The following is a 17,524-nucleotide window of genomic DNA, read 5'->3' on the forward strand; positions in this document are numbered from 1 at the left end:
CTTTTTAACACTAACTTTTGGAGGTCTTTAATGAAGATAACCCTAAGGTCTTTAAGCTCCATTAGGTAGCATTTCTCTTTAACATACCATCTCTCATTTGGACCCCTTTAACCTTGGCCCCATGTTGAGACAGATCCATAAGCACATGTCTATATTCTAGCCCTTGTTCCCGTTTATTCTCCCACATTAAATGATCAATTTAATATGAGAAAATCATTTGGATTGGTTAGATATTAGATTTTATGATATATTTAGCTTTTGTGTGTGTGTGTGTGTGTGTGTGTGTGTTTGTATTTGGGGGATCATAGGTTGTCTCGCAATAACCGTCATTTTGCAACTGTAGCATGTTGGAGACGGGCTGCTCCCAATGGTGCAAGTAGCTAAATGGGGGGTCGTAGGTTGTCTTGCATCAACCATCTCTACAATTGTAGCATGTTGGAGACAGGCTGCTACTAGTGATGCAAGTGGTTTCCATGACTACCTACACGTTGCGAGGCTCACCTTTAGGAGGAGCAATACAAAGTCAACAACCCTTCCACAACAACGCATCCTCCTCCTTTTCATATGCACCTTCATCAACTTGCATTTTTTTTAGTGGAGGCCTCTATATGCTTGGAGGCTCCCCGCCCCCCGCCCCGCCTCGCGACATGGAGACCACCTACCCAACATGGCTGAAAGACTAGCTAGTGAGGCACTTCAGGTCACTGCCACATGACATTTTGCACAAATTAGAGAGAGACGGCATCGACATAGGTGATGGAAGCTCACGTGGCTGCTACATCCAGATGAAGATGAAGCGCTTGCATACACGGTACGGTCACTGCCCAAAAGGCACTGAGAAGGGACTGAGAGAGGTAGGCACGGAGTTCAATCTTACTTGGCTGCTTGAGAGAGAGAGCTGCCCCAAGCGTAGATTGTCTCACCCTTCTCGAGTTTGAAAAAGGCTTTCCCTAAATGGCCCGAGTGTAGTCTGTCCCAACCTTCACAAAGTCTGTAGCAAGTCTCTCTCTCCCCCCCCCCCCCCCCCCCCCCCCCAGGCCCATGATTACATTGGTCTCATGGCATTGCTTTACAACATAAAAAATTCCAACATGGTTCATCAAGGAATGGTGATAAAAGTTACTTATATAAGGCATTCTTTCATGTGTGCATTGGGATTGATTTGCTAACAAGTAAATTACTATAAAGATGCTATGTCAATAGTATCCACTTTTAGGTGTTGTATGCTCTTGGATACTTAGGTGAAGCATGTATCCTTACTTGACTGAGCTTTGATTTTCCTTGAAGATAAAAATGCAAAAAATTGGGTAATATTTAATTATATAAGCTAGCGCGACTCGCCTACAATGGGTCTCATGGCATTGCTTTACAACATAAAAAATTCCAACATGGTTCATCAAGGAATGGTGATAAAAGTTACTTATATATGGCATTCTTTCATGTGTGCATTGGGATTGATTTGCTAACAAGTAAATTACTATAAAGATGCTATGTCAATAGTATCCACTTTTAGGTGTTGTATGCTCTTGGATACTTAGGTGAAGCATGTATCCTTACTTGACTGAGCTTTGATTTTCCTTGAAGATAAAAACGCAAAAAATCGGGTAATCTTTAATTATATAAGCTAGCGCGACTCGCCTACAATGGGTCTCACTCACTCTTATCAATGGGGGAATTCTATACACTTTCTCAAGCTCACTCATGAGCACACATAGAAACACTCACATTATAACTCTCTCATGTCTTTATTCTCGCCTTCAAATGTCTCTATGTACCTATGTATGCATGTAGGTCATAGGCTTGGGCTCCAATTAGCAAGCATGCTTAAGTGGCTACTCTCAAGCTCCTCAAGTGAAATCAAAACTTGAAAATTAGGTCAACCTTGCTCATTTTTTGCGACAGAATGACAATGATATGCACTAATATAAGTGGCTGCTTTCAAGCTCCTCAGAGAAACGATAACTTAAAAATTAGGTCGACCATGCTCATTTTTCTTGACAAAATGAGATTTATGTGCACTTAAACACCACCTTGCCCCTTTTGAGCATCTCCTACAACACCAATATATGCAGTTCAAGAGGTAACATTCTTGATAGGAATCTCATGAATGATTTCTCATGCTTTTGAAAGGGCATTACATTTAGCATATAGTTCCACCAATGCATTGCAATGTACCACATTTTGCAACATACACTAAAGTGACAGTACAAAGCTTTATAAAATTGAGCCGTTGTCTATTATCAACACATTCTAATGTAATTTGAATGTCCAGTTGGGATGAGTTTCTAATAGATTTAGGGTTAATAGCTTGTAGATGGGGTAGTGCTATGGGTTTTGGGGTATGCCAACAACATTGGTAGGCGGCGTGAAGGGTTCACAGTTTGATGGGAAGGTGTTGTGAAGCTAGAGTTAGAGAGGGGGTTGGGGGGTTTCGATGCGATAAGCACCACTATGGGCCAAGTGCATTGGTGTCTAGGGATTATTCAATTTCGATGTAAACTTTCAACAGATGAAGCAAGGTCCATGGTGCTCAAGAGAAGGGGACGCCATAGCAAAAGGTACAAGCGACAAAGAAGGAAAATATCTTGGTATCTATGGCGAGGTTGCTACAGACTTGCAAGAAAGATTGTTTAAGGCACCATCAGCAATAGAGGACATGATGGCTTTGGGAAAGAAGCAACTATCAGAGCATACATGCAACATGGCACAAAAGGTGAAGCAAGGGATCCTCTCCAAATGCTATCGACATCTTGATGGCACGAAGTTGACATGAGGAACAAATGTATGATGAGAGGGTTAATCCATTGCTCTTGGTGGTACTTTGCAATGCTTTGGTTGACCTATATGCTAAACGTAATTCCCTTTCAAAAGAATAAGAAGTTATTCACGAGATTTCTATGGAGAATGTTGCCTCTTGGACCACATATATTGGTGTTTTAGGAAAAGGGGTAAGGTCAAGATGTTAGGTGTATTAGTGCACATAATTCTTATTCTGTAAAAAAATATGAGCAAGGTTGATCTAATTTTCAACTTATCATTTCTCATGAGGAGCTTGAAAGTAGCCAATTATATTAGTGCACATCATTGTCATTTTGTCACAAGAAATGAGCAATGTGGATCCTATTTCCAAGTTATGATTTCACTTGAGGAGCTTGACAATAGCACTTAAGCATACTTGCTAATCGGAGTCCAAGCATATGACTTACATGCATACATAAATACATAGAGACATTCTAAAAAGAAACATAGATATGAGAGATCTATGTGTGTTCATGAGTGAACTTGAGAAAGTGTATACGACTGGCCTATTCGTAAGAGCGAGCAAGACTTGGGTGACGAACTTTGCAGATACGGCCGGGAGTGCAGCCGATTTTGTAATGCAGGCTTCCGTCTGAAGGGAGGCTCGGCCTAGACGTTATGCTCCAGCTGAGTAGAGGCATCTTGTCGAGGTTTCAAGCGCCCATCAGGTACGACACGCAACTTCAAGTTTGAGAGAGAGAGAGAGAGAGAGAGAGAGAGAGAGCAATCCCGGGCACGAAACACTGCGACCCAGACAGAGAGGCACACACACAGAACTAGGGGAAAGACATGGAGCATAGAGGTGACTTGTGATCAGAGTTGACCTTCCATTTAAAATTGAAGTTAATGCAGAGAGGGGGTGCGAAACTGGCGAGTCACCTGACAAGACGGCAAAACTGACAGAAAAACACAGCAAACTGATCTGAAAGAGAACATTTGTGTCAAGACACAATGGGACAAATTTCCCTACTGAGAGATGGGCCCCTTAATAGGTGCCCTTTGTGGTATTTAAAAAAAATGAACAAGCAGTTCTAATTGTAGAACTACAGCTGCTATGTCGATGGTAACAACCTGTAGGAGGATTACATGAGAAGATGTGCCGAAGCGCACAAAGAATCTCCGGACTGGAACAAACGGCCTTCCAAGAGCAAGGGCCAAGAAAAAGAACTCTCTCTCATATCTTTCATGAAGATCTCCGACGATGAAAAGATGCGGAAATTCGAAGCAGGCCTTCAACCACCACTTCGAAAGAGCATGAAGGTGTATCTCTACGATACCCTTTAGTGGATGATCGAGTCGGCAATCATTGCCGATGATCTACATTCCACTGGTACCCCTAGACGGATGGAACATAGCATGTACCGTATAAGGCAAAATGTGTCTCCCTAAGAAGCTAGAGGGTACCGGTTCAAGTATCTCACGCCGAACCAAGTACAAACCTTCAAAGAGCAAGGAAGGTGTTTCTACTGTGGCGAGAAAGAACACCTGAAGACCGACTGCCCTGTTAGACAGTAACGACAAGAACAAACATCTTCGAAGAAGGAACAATTGTAGAAGGAACTTGCTCCACCGAGCTTGAATTCTATTCCTGATGTGCAAGGAAATACGGAAACAGAAAAAGAGGAAGCATCAGCTCCTAAAAGGCTGGGGATTTGTGAATAAACAACGGGTATTGATCCTCTATGATCTTGGATCAACGGATAACTTTATCTCATTGAGACTGCGAAACATTTGGGCATCACACCGGCTCAACTTGAAACTGCGGTCACTTCCGGATTGGCATTCGAGAGGTTGACCACCAATGCAACTCTCGTGCAAGGACAACTCAATCTTCGGATTTGCAAGTACAAGGACCGCGAATTATTTCGAAAAGACCCTTGCTTTTTAGCATGAGGACAAGAACATTAAAATATTTGCCGACGCAGGGGATTGGCTATTCTCTTTTGTAAGCCATATCTCCATTAAAAAGTTTGTAAGCTCTATCAAAGAAAAGAGAGTGAGCTCCTTATGTTTCTGCTTACTTGATTTTCGCACGGGAAAAGGATAACACTAATGAGGGCTTGCTCTCTAGTTTGGAAATTAAACGTTTTCAATTTATTGAAAGCTATAAGGATTACTTGCCGTTTCCTTGAGGTGCATCCCCACATGGCGTAATTTGGATCACATATTGTCAAGTTTGGTTCTTTGCTCTTCATAGGTTTGTAGTAGTATTCATTTTTCGATTTCATATTTAGCTTACTTGAGGACTTAAGAATGTTTTCCGTTATAGGTTGTTGTGTGAAGTTTGATTTCTAGGATTAAGTTTTTAAGATGTCTTATCCTTTTTTTTTTTTTTTCCCTTAAAGTTGAGTACTTGTTTTAAGCCAAGTAAGTTGCGTCAACTTATTTTACACATGCCTTTTCTGAAAATATTTTTAAGTTAATAATGTTTTGTTTTATCTAGTTTTGTTTCGAAGCAATCAAAGTGATTTAGTTAGTTAGTTTGTTTGTTTTTGTTTTTCTTTTCTTTTCGTGTGTCCCTTGCTTTTATAGTTTTATGAGTGCTTTATTCCCTCTTATAATTCGTGAGTTTAGACTATTCTGAACTTATGAAGGTATATAAGGATTGTTTTAGAGACACTCTTGCAGAGACTGGAGGTGCAGATTTCCGACTCTTTTCTCGAGGGTGTACTTTAGAGTTGGAAAATGATCCGGATACCAATAGTTTATGCTTTTATGTAACAGACTTGGACACTCCAAGTCCAGAATCTACCGCTACACCACAAGAGTTTACTTCAAAACAGTTCACAGTTCACAATTGATTCGACACTGCCCGGCGGAGTTCCGTGTCTAGAGATATTGGCCCCAAAGATTGGCGCCCCTTTCGGTATTTCTTTTTATATTAATCTATGTTCAAAGTATAAGAGAGTAGGCAGGCACTCACTCTCAGACTCTGCGTCTAGATGCTCTGCAGAGTGGGAGGCCTGCCCACTTATTTAAAGGGTTTACAAGGGATGCCAAAAGCAGAGCCCCAAAAGCTGAAAATCAAAAGCCTTGCCACAATAAAGCAAAAACTATTGTCTCTCACAAGCTCTCTCTCTCTCTCTCTCTCTTTTATTGTAAATTAAGCAGAGCTTTTTAGCTCTCTCTCTCTCTCTCTCTCTCTCTCTCTCTCTCTCTCTCTCTCTCTCTCCTCTTTTGCGTAGAAAAAGCAAGGCTGAATTGCGTAGCCAAAAACAGCCAGAAAAAGCAAACTGCTGCAATTTTTGCTTTTTGCCGTACGCTGCTGCCATGTTAGCACTCCGCAATCTGCACCGTGATTTCCGGACAGGCCTGCTACGTCATCATTTTTGCAGTCGGCAGTTCAGCTAGCCCTAGCCAGAGAGTGTGTACCATGGGCAGCCACGTCACCAGTTTGTGACATACCCCCCTCTTGAAAGCATTGTAATCGTCCTCGATTACGCTTGCAAAACAGACAGAAGCCATCAATTGTCTTAGCAGACACTGATTGTTAGTACCGACGCACTAGGAACACACATCTAGCACATGTACTAATCGACAGTCACATCACACGACATTACAGGACATCACTTGACATCACAGGACACACATCTAGCACATGTACTAATCGACAGTCACATCACACGACATCACTGGACATCACTTGACATCACAGGACATCACATGACAAATCACATTCAACATTCATTCGGATCTCAGACCATGATTTATCGGCAATGCAATTAGCAATCGCATCTAGATCCACTCAGGACCTCATAGATGCCCGATTGTCACTTCTGTGGATCCCCACGAGAAAAGGACTCCTTTCCATGTCGATAAATGCAAAGGGGTAAACAACCTTTGCAAACTTTCTGATGAACCGCCGGTAGGAAGAACATAAGCCCAAGAAGCTTTCAACTTCATGGACATTCCCTAAATCGGGCCAATCACGGATAATCTCTATCTTGGCAGGGTCCATCTGCACTCGTGCTGTTGAGACAGTGTCCCGAACATGTGTATCTCTGGCATAGCAGCCACGGTGTGGGACAGGACGTTCAATACGCGGTGTACAATACGTGTACTAAATGTATTTTTGAAAATCAAAAATAAAATACGTCAACTTTTTTAGATATGATACTTTAATAAGGACAAATGAAGCGGGTCATGCATGTCCTCAATGACTCTTCAATGTTTAGTCATGGCATACATAAACAAGCACCATGAAGCTCTAAAACACACTTAATCAACTAGCAAAAAGACACTAGAATAGAATATGTTTTGAGCAAAAGAACGCTAGAATAGAAAACGTTATGAGACGTACTATACGTTTCAATACGGGACGTCCCGTATTCTAAATAAAGTACGTATATTATAGCTGCTATGATCTCTGGGCTCGGCTCACACGGTAAGGTGGCCGGTTCGGTGGTGTGATTCCAAGTAAACTCGCTTGGTAGGGCCTCTGAAAAGCAATGAGTGTGGAGAAAAATCTTGGCGTTCTTTGTTCAGGTCAAAACATATTCGATCTTCATTCATCGTTCAGTTCTCTTCCCCCCCAAAAGTGAATAAAGAAACTGAAGTTCATCAAGTACAATCTCTGAGCCCTTCTTTTGTCAAAGTTGTTTTCTCGGACCGTTAGTCAACCACGGCGTTGTTCTTGTGGTACCAAGGGATTTCGAGTAGGACGTCACAATCTCCAAAGGAAATTACGTAGAAATCCTGGTGCCCTAAACACCCCTATCATTGCAAACGAAGTTTGCCAATGACCGTGTAATGGCAACATCCCGTCCGGGTGCCACTCAACTACCTCCGCTTGTGGCCTCAACCTGTCGAGCGTAATTCCAAATCGAGGCGCCAATTCCAAGTGGAAAGAAGTTGGCCTTAGCTCCTTCATCAAAGAAAAAGAGGGCTTCCTGATACTTCACTTTGCCCTAAAAGCGGCAAAGTTTGTACTTTCATTCATTTGATTCGGTTCAGGCCCCACGCAATGTGGTACCAATTCTGCTTTTTATCTGCCTTTTCTTCCATGTCCCTCAGCTGCTTTGGAACTTTCTGGCCTTTCTTCATCCTGTTCATTCGGTGCCTTGTTAGGGCACTTTGCGGAGATATGCCCAATTTCCCCGCATTCAAAACACTTCCCCTCTTTGATATAGTTGATCCTCTCTCGACGAGTGAGCTGGGGTCGTGCATCCTTTTCTTTCGTTTCTGGGGTGCTCTTCTTCTTTCTACTTTCATTTCCGGAAGTTTGTTTAGTTCTCTGCGTCATGATCTCATCTGTGGGGTAAGTCAAACTGCCTAAGTGAATGGCAAAACCCCGTTTCGCGTGACTCATCAGCTCTTGAATGGAAGCTGACTTTTGTTCTAAGGAGTGATCTCGGATCTCTGTAGGAAGACCCAAGGTAAACCGCTCAATCTGTTCTTTGAACAAGATCTTCTTAAATGAAGAGGCGAGTAGAAAAGAGCTCCAAAATCTCTTGCAATAAGCATCCACTGTATCTGTTGCTAAATTGGCTTTATCTGACAGAAAAATAATTCTAAATGAATTATTGGATTTATAAGTGAGAGGGTTTTCTCGCTTGGAACATCAAGGAAAAATAATTCTAAATGAATTATCGGAATTTTAAGTGAGGGTTTTTCTCACTGGAGACATCCGAGTACAGAATATTCCTAGTGCGTCATTCAGAGTAATGACGGGAGCACTGTGAAAGGGAATATTTGTAAGGCCACCAAGAACGGGTACTTCTGATGCGTCACATCGGATGGGTGACAGGGAGCATCGGGAAGAAGTATCCGACCATCCGGGAACGGACATCTCTGATGTGTCATAGGATGGGTGACATAGAGCATCGTGAAGGGGATTGTACCGTAAGTTCGGTAGGAAAGGACTAGGTGATGGGTATTCCTGATGCGTCACAAGGTGGGTGACGGGTGCATCAGAAAGGGGATATCCATAGTCGAGAGGAAATCCGAACTGAAAGAGGAATACGCGTAAAGACGCAAGCACAAGAATAAAGATGGGTTCTGAGAAGCTTTTCTTAAAAAGCGGAAAATTTGAACGAGTTTTCCGAGAAGAGCAAACGCTTTCTCGTGAGGAATCTATGTTTGCATTGCATTCGTGCATGTGGTTGCGTCCAGGGACGCCTGGGAAGTGCTGTGAAAGCATTGATTTTAACTTATAAGGTTTTATTGAGTTTTTGGGCAGGTTCAGACCAATTTTAAAAATATGCCGGCCGTCCACTTAATAAGTGGGCAGCCACTTAGAAAATAAAGCAACAAAACCAGCCAGCGAATTCTCTCTCCCTATTTCGGGTATTAAAAAATGAAAAAAAAAAAAAAAAAAAAAAACGGCCGTGATCTCTCCGCGAGTAGCTATTCGTGCCGTGGTGAAGGAGCTATAAAAGCACCACATGCCCTCACCGAAGGGAGGTTGCCAGCGCCAGTAAGAGAAGACTCTGCCGCCAGAAGACGCGAGAGATCGCGAGACTACGAAGCACTGAAGTCGCTTTTCTCGCGCAAGAGCGACAGGTACCTATTGTGGATTCGCCATACGAATTGTTGTCGTGTGTTTGCGTGTGTGTTTGCAGGTACTTCATCGCGAAGGAGAAGCGAGAAGGCTTCGGCCTGGGAATTCCTGAAACGGAATTCGGAAATTGTCTGCGAAGTCTCAACTCTGAGTACAGACGGAAAAAGGATTGAGAGCTTGTCTCTCGGATTTCCCTTACGGGAAGGAACGACCATCGAGTCAGAGATTTAGAACGGAGGGGTTTTCTCCGGTTCTTGTGCTTGTAAAAAGATTCTCCCTAATAAAGAATTCTCTTTAAGGGGGGGGACCAGCCCATCTTCTGGGCCCCAGTACTGTGTCGATCTTCTCACTCTCTCTCTCGCTCTATCTATTTCTCTCTATATCCTTTGGCTTCAATAATAAGAAATCTGAGTATATTTTATATTGTTATGCGCTCCCGTTTGTGACAGTGGTATCAGAGCATGGTCTCCTCTCTTTCTCTGTAAAGGAGGACGACTCTGGGAAGATACGGGAAGAAGCCATGACAAGCCAAGAGAGAAGTAAGCAGTCCTGCAGGAGAAAGCTTGCAGAGTTGGAATTTTTTTTCTCTCTGCAAGAAGTCGACACAAGACTTGGGATTCTTTGAGAAGGCAACAAGAGCATGATGCTGAAGAACCTAGAGAATCCAAGGAGCGGAATGCTCAAGATCCTTCAGAATTCAGAAGATATCCATGAACATCAATCCAGAACCATAGCCAAGAAATCCCGTCATCTCGGGAAGGATATGAAGAAGGTCTTTAGACCTCAGAACCCTTCGATCAAGTTTGATACATTTGACGGAAGAGAATATGCCCCGAAAGCTACCGCTTTCATTTGACAGTATGAAGTTGCCTTTGCAAACGGCAATTTCCGAGAAGCGTCAAAGGTAAGGCATGTGACCAAACACCTCAAGGGGATTGCAAGTACTTGGTGGTATACCAAAGCTTTGCAAGGAACTTACAACAAGACTTGGATTCAATTCAAGGCTGAATTTTTTTCCTCTACGCTTTGAGGAAGGCATCCAAGAAGATTGGGATCGGTTTGCCCAATAGAAATACGAGCAAGTCCAAGCAAGTAGTGGTTCACTCTTGCCAAGGTAGCTCCACTCTTGACCCTCTTTGAGGAAGGAAAGATGAAGAAATTCAACGAAGTACTTTTGCCGAATTTTGTAAACCCATCTGCAAGATACTTTGCAGCAGATGGTGGAGTCAACCATGAAAGCTGAAAGTGTACACCTTGATGTACATAGAATACAATCCCCACAGTGGGACGAGAACCATTGAACACAGAAACAACGAATTTTTGTTACCTCTCCTCGAAGGATACATTGCTAGCCTGAGAAAGTTTGGAGTAAGGGAATTCAATCTAACTCCCGAGTTTTTGACCCTCAAACTTTAAGTGAGAGGGCAGGTCTTGGATCAAAGTTAAATCTTTGAGGAACTCATAAAATGCGTATTGCTTTTATGCACGAGATATGCATGTGTCTGACCAGGACAATCACTCTCGCGTATTTATGAGAGTAGGATCAATTTGAAACATTGTTTTCTGAGATGAATTGGTTTGCTCAACTATCCGAAAGGTCAACTATTGATCTCGTATCCGGTAGCTCACAAACAAATTACCTGCTATTGCGGGTAGGATTGCAGAAAGGAAGGAACCATTCAGATCTTTCAACCAAGAAAAGCTTTCACTAAGCTTGAATACTCTTTAAGCCCACACCCCCTACCCGGTAAGGGAAGATATGGTAGTGCTTTTCGCACAAGTGAATGAACACTCTTTACGAGGGAAGGAACAAGCGACGACTACGGCCTGTGCTCGAGGAATCCAAGGATTGAAATCCTAGATTATTTGATGAGCGGGTTTTGCTCTAAGATCGAGCCAAGGGATCGTCAAGTTGAGCGTCTTTGCTCTAAGGATCTTCCGAAGGGAAGGTAATTTCCCAGGTTCACTGAAACTTTAACACAGCTTAAGAATTATGTACACTTTTGAGTACATGGATAACACACGAAGATGCAGACCTATGCCAAGGAACTGGACGAGAGTTTGTTATACTCTCTTGAGCGCCTTTTTGCGCGCAAGAATATTCTGACACGAGAATCTCTATTTGAGATGTGTTTGGTAGAAGGAATTTGAGTTTCTCTACGGAGAAGAGGTTTTTCGATGGTCGTTGATCATTGAGTACGCTATGTGCTTTTACCATTACAGTAGCAACTTTTGGTTGCGGTATATGTTTCTCCATGAGCAGGTCAAGTAGCATTTACACGTTGCTGGAATAAATTCGAACTATTATGTTCGTAAGAATATAGTTCGCAAACCGTTTCAAAATGGTAAGAATTACATATGGGAGAACATCCCTGAGAATCAAAGAGGGTTCGCTCTATTGTGAACCGGGTTTGAACGTACGTTCAGAAAATGCTATGGCTAGAATCCTATATGCCTGAGATTTTGCAAGTCGTCATTGATGCTCGCAAGGTGAATCATTTTTTATGATTTCGTAAGCAAGAGACGCTAATGGGCGTCGGGAAATCACTGTTGGTGGTAATAACTCGCAGGAGGAAACGATTGGAAGGAAGTGTTGTCGTGCACAAGGAATCTTCGGCCCGGAACCGTCCGCCTACGTTGAGCGACGGCCTGGAACAAGAACCTTCTTTAAGGTGATCGCAAATTGTGGAAGAAAGACATCGAGCTTATATGACTTGAGCATTCCCTATGTGGGAGGACACAAGAGGTTTAATACCCTCTAGACTAACAGCGCAGGATTATGCGCAAAGACAGACACCTAGATTGATTTCTAGGAGGATTATTCTTCTCGGGATTGAGAAGGTGGAATTGAGTTAACAGATTCTCGGATGAGGAAACTTCCAATCTGTTGGAAAGACGCGAATGACGAGTTCTTACATGGCTCGTAAGTTTGATGAATGGTGAAGGATATCCTCGAGGTACTAGAGGAAGGACATGAAGCCGTAAGGTAAGTATTGAATTCTTGAATTTTTGTTTAATTTAATTTTTAAGTTCTCTTTTGAGAAAGGACTAGCTCAACTCACCATTGAGCAAGATTTGGAATCTTTCCGGTTTCTCCCCGGCAGTTCAGTTGGACCTCTACAGTTGAGGACAACTGTTTATAAGTGAGAGGGATGTTGCTAAATTGGCTTTATCTGACAGAAAAATAATTCTAAATGAATTATTGGATTTATAAGTGAGAGGGTTTTCTTGCTTGGAACATCAAGGAAAAATAATTCTAAATGAATTATTGGAATTTTAAGTGAGGGTTTTTCTCACTGGAGACATCCGAGTACAGAATATTCCTAGTGCGTCATTCAGAGTAATGACGGGAGCACTGTGAAAGGGAATATCTGTAAGGCCACCAGGAACGGGTACTTCTGATGCGTCACATCGGATGGGTGACAGGGAGCATCGGGAAGAAGTATCCGACCATCCGGGAACGGACATCTCTGATGCGTCATAGGATGGGTGACATAGAGCATCGTGAAGGGGATTGTACCGTAAGTTCGGTAGGAAAGGACTAGGTGATGGGTATTCCTGATGCGTCACAAGGTGGGTGACGGGTGCATCAGAAAGGGGATATCCATAGTCGAGAGGAAATCCGAACTGGAAAGAGGAATACGCGTAAAGACGCAAGCACAAGAATAAAGATGGGTTCTGAGAAGCTTTTCTTAAAAAGCGGAAATTTGAACGAGTTTTCCGGGAAGAGCAAACGCTTTCCCGCGAGGAATCTATGTTTGCATTGCATTCGTAAATGTGGTTGCGTCCAGGGACACGCCTGGGAAGTGCTGTGAAAGCATTGATTTTAACTTATAAGGTTTTATTGAGTTTTTGGGCAGGTTCAGACCAATTTTAAAAATATGCCGGCCGTCCACTTAATAAGTGGGTAGCCACTTAGAAAATAAAGCAACAAAACCAGCCAATGAATTCTCTCTCTCTATTTCGGGTATTAAAAAATGAAAAAAAAAAGAAAAAAAAAGAAAAAAAAAAGGCCGCGATCTCTCCGCGAGCAGCTACCGTGGTGAAGGAGCTATAAAAGCACCACATGCCCTCACCGAAGGGAGGTTGCCAGCTCCAGCAAGAGAAGACTCTGCCGCCAGAAGACGCGAGAGATCGCGAGACTACGAAGCACGGAAGTTGCTTTTCTCGCGCAAGAGCGACAGGTACCTATTGTGGATTCACCATACGAATTGTTGTCGTGTGTTTGCGTGTGTGTTTGCAGGTACTTCATCGCGAAGGAGAAGCGAGAAGGCTTCAGCCTACGCTTGGGAATTCCGGAAACGGAATTCGGAAATTGTCTGCGGAGTCTCAACTCCGAGTACAGACGGAAAAACGATTGAGAGCTTGTCTCTCAGATTTCCCTTACGGGAAGGAACGACCATCGAGTCAAAGATTTAGAACGGAGGGGTTTTCTCCGGTTCTTGTGCTTGTAAAAAGATTCTCCCTAATAAAGAATTCTCTTTAAGGGGGGGGGGACCAGCCCATCTTCTGGTCCCAGTACTGTGTCGATCTTCTCACTCTCTCTCTCTCTCTATCTATTTCTCTCTATATCCTTTGGCTTCAATAATAAGAGATAAATTCTATTTATCTGAGTATATTTTATATTGTTATGCGCTCCCGTTTGTGACAGTATCCTTCTTGGTCATCCGAAGATGGTTCCAAGTAGTTCGTATGTCGCGTTCATACTCTCGAGTTAGCCAAGAAGAAATAAAAAGCCTTTTAAATTTCAGCCATTTAACTGGAGCTGTCTTGTGCAATAGAAGCGTGGACCACCAAGTGCGAGCATTTCCCTGGAAGTAAGAAGCAGCTCTCCGGATCTTGGAGTGCTCTGAGTAACTTCCTCCAGAGAAAGGTATGTCAAAGTGCTGTATGAAAGACAGCCTTCGAAGCATCTCGATATCCAGAATGTTACCATATACATGTGGTAGTGATGTGTGTGAACACACTAGGACCGCCGGGGCATTTTTTCCCTCTTTAGGAGGTTTTTTTCCCCGTGCATTGTATATACGCCCATCACTCTAGGGCTATCTATCTTTCCATTGCACACTAAGTAATACACTCTCTATTGTGTGCCTTGAGCTTCCTTCGTCTTCTCCAAGCTGTGTGTGTTTCTCTGCAACCCTAATTCCAACAATTGGTATCAAAGCAGGTCACGTCCTCCCGGGGTTAGTCGCCAGCTGCTCCAGCACACGTCTGCTCACTTTCTCCGATTTCAGTGAGCTTTGGCGAGCGTTCGCAGGTCGACAAATATTTTGGGATAGCTCGAAGAGTTTGGTCTGCTCAGAATTTTGATTTAGGCTCATTTCGGCCTCCGTTTCCACTACAGGCAGTACTGCACAGGCTATTTCGTCATTTTGTACAGAATTTCTGTCAGTGCCGTTTTCTGCATAACAGGTGCCTTATAATCTTCTACGGTTTGTGCTATATAGCACAGGTTGTTCTCGCTCCATTTCTCCTATTTTCGGGCAGTTTTCACATCAGGTGCAACATTTACCATGGCTGACAACAACAACACAGATGTGTTCAAGATGTTTGCTGTTGAGGACAGGTTGGATGGGGACAACTACCCTATGTGGGCTTATATGATGCAACATGTTCTTGTGTCAAAAGGTGTTTGGAACATTGTGCAGGGCATTGATGTACGTCCTGGTTCTGAGGATGTAGGCGATGTTGAGGATGTTGCAGGTCTTGCTGCAAGGATTGCAGCTGTTAGAGTTGTTTTGCCTACGGCAGAACAAGCTCGTTGGGATGTTAAGGATGCGCAGGCTCATGCATTGATTGCGTTGTCTGTGAAGCGCACCATTGTTCCTCACATCCGTTCAGCAAAATCTGCAAAACAGGCTTGGGATATTCTAGCAGGTCTTTATGCAAGCCACAATGAGGCTAAAAATGGTTTGCTGCTTAAAGAGCTGGAGTCGAAGATTATGCATGAGGAGGATGATATGGACACTTTTTGTTGAGGTATAGGCGCCTGTGCCTTGCCCGGCCGCCCAGAGTCTGGGCGTCCACTGACTTGTATACCTTATACATAGCATAAGTGTATAGGGGGCTGTTCACTCTTTGAGTCTCCCCACCCATATCTGTGTGTCGTGTGTCTCCTTCTCTCGCTCACTCTCCGTCTGTGGTGCTCCCCGATTCCCTTCAATTGGTATCAGATCTATGGTGACCGCGGAGAGCACGACGGCTTTGAGAGCTTCGAGGCGATAGCTCGCTCGCTCTCGACGGTAGAGAGATTAAGAAAGCTTGGAAGCTTTGTGAGAATGCAATGGGAGCTTGTGAGCTCAGTTGAGAGTGATGTATGCTCTTGTGGAAGCTCAGAAAGGAGTGTGGAAGATTGTGTGTAAGTGAAGGTGCTTCCCTAAAACTGTGTGCGCAGCAACACAGTTTTCAGATTCGTTTTTCTCCTTGTAGAATGCAGATCTGAGAATTCTGTCAACAAAGCCCATTCGTTTCGACGTGGTCTACAACTTTGCAGAAGAAACTTTTTGCAAATTCCTCACCGTTTTGTTGATATTCAACTCAGACTGACTGTATACAGAAAATTCCAGATTTTCTGTTGTCGCATTGTGTGCGAGTTTGATGCACTTTTGGAAGCACGCGAGATGCTTGAAATTGAGTGCATAAATTGTGAGCTGAAGATGCAATTGCAGCTTGTGTTAAGCTTGTGGTTTGAGGGTTTTTGGTAGACTTGGGCAACGAAGTACGGAGGCGTTTACACACCACCGAGGCGGTCTCTTGAGAGACGCAGTTTTTTGGAGCACACAGGTAGAGCTTCTTTCACTGGTTTTCACAGGAGACTTTGGCAGTGATTTTGTGCTTGGATTCATGGTCTTTGCGGATGGTTTGCATATGGTTATGGCGCATGGTTGATGCCCATTATATATGCATTTTGGCGAGCACTTTCAAGTGCCGGTGAGCTCTCTTGCGAGCATTGTTTTCGCATTGATCAAGTTTCCGGATTGCAAATCTTTTGGCGTTTGCTTATGCGCAGTCACTCCGTTGATGTACGTTGAGTGCGGATTGCCATTGTATGTGAAAATGTGGAGCCATTTTGGCATTTCTACTCATTGGCATTGAGTAGTGTTATGGTTTATGGTAGAGATTGTACTTGAGTTTTTGCTCAGTTTTCAGGGGAAATTTTGTCCGATTTTTCCCAGATTCTTGCCATAGTTTGTGATCGAGTGTTTACTCTCACTTCGACAGGTTTTGTCAGTTTGGACACAGTTTTGTGTTTTTTGTATCCACTCTCGCAAGAGTGAGGAGTTGTGTATCTTTCTTTGCTTGAGACAGTGGTTTGATCTCGGGTGGGAGAGTCTTGTGATCTCAAGCATTGTTTGCCATAGTTTTGCAGAGCTTATGCATGTATGTTGAGTGTAGTTTGATGCGCATTGATTGCTCATTGTATTGATCTTGCAGGACAATGGTTATTTTGTGTTGATAGCCATTGTGCGTCGAAACTCTGGCGAAATTTTCCCAGGAGTTTTATGCGTATCATTTATGCGATCTAGGTAGAGATTGTGGGTTGCACTCAGCATTTGCGTGCGGTGTTCTCTGCAGGTGGGAGACTTGTGCGTGTGTATGCATCGATACCGCACAGTGTGGGCTTGGTGATTAGCTCACAGATGCAGTGTGATACTAGAGCAGGCGAGGCTTGTATTGACATTGCGGGAGCTCTATTTTGGAGTGTGTCTCACAGGTTTTACATTGTGTTTCTGGCCATATTTGTAGACAGTTTCCAGGTGTTGTTGGTGAGGTGGTTTTGCTTTCTAGTTTGCTACATTCTGCTCATGGCAGAGACAGGTGATCGCTCAGATTATGATCTCTCCGAAATGTGTATGTTTGATGGGTCAGACTTTGCGGCATGGAGAGAGTATGCTTGATGCATTGACACAGCGAGGGTTGCATCGACCATTGAGTGGTGATGCAGGTAGACCTTCAAACATGTTTGACGATCAGTGGCAGGAGCTAGAGGAGATGGCACTATCTACACTCTCTTTGCACCTTGCGGAATCTGTATATGCTCTTGTTATGTATGAGACTATTTCGAGAGCACTTTGGCGTAGATTACATGATATGTATGATAGATCTGAGTCATCACGGACTCGTGTGAGACATGTACATTCACGAGTACGCCGACTGGTGACATGTTGGTATTGTGGTCATTCTGGACACGTTAGACGGCGCTGTTTTCGTCGTATGCGACAT

At 43.4% G+C, this 17,524-nt stretch overlaps 1 protein-coding gene across 2 annotated transcripts in view; it reads left to right on the plus strand.

Moving 5' to 3' along the window:
* Positions 1–3,279: 3,279 nt before the first annotated feature.
* Positions 3,280–17,524, plus strand: part of LOC147454289 (transcription factor bHLH140-like) — a 38,904-nt gene continuing 24,659 nt past the window's right edge. Inside the window, exon 1 of one of the 2 annotated variants that reach the window (XM_086516310.1) lies at positions 3,280–3,467. In XM_086516310.1, the coding sequence (XP_086372436.1) occupies positions 3,418–3,467 (50 nt within the window). In that variant the 5' untranslated portion in view covers positions 3,280–3,417. The remainder of the gene's footprint in view (positions 3,468–17,524) is intronic. The other variant, XM_086516311.1, reaches the window with a different exon arrangement.

This window comes from Adiantum capillus-veneris, chromosome 7 (assembly GCF_014529385.1).
Source record: "Adiantum capillus-veneris isolate H3 chromosome 7, ASM1452938v2, whole genome shotgun sequence".
In the NCBI taxonomy this organism is placed as follows: Eukaryota; Viridiplantae; Streptophyta; class Polypodiopsida; order Polypodiales; family Pteridaceae; genus Adiantum; species Adiantum capillus-veneris.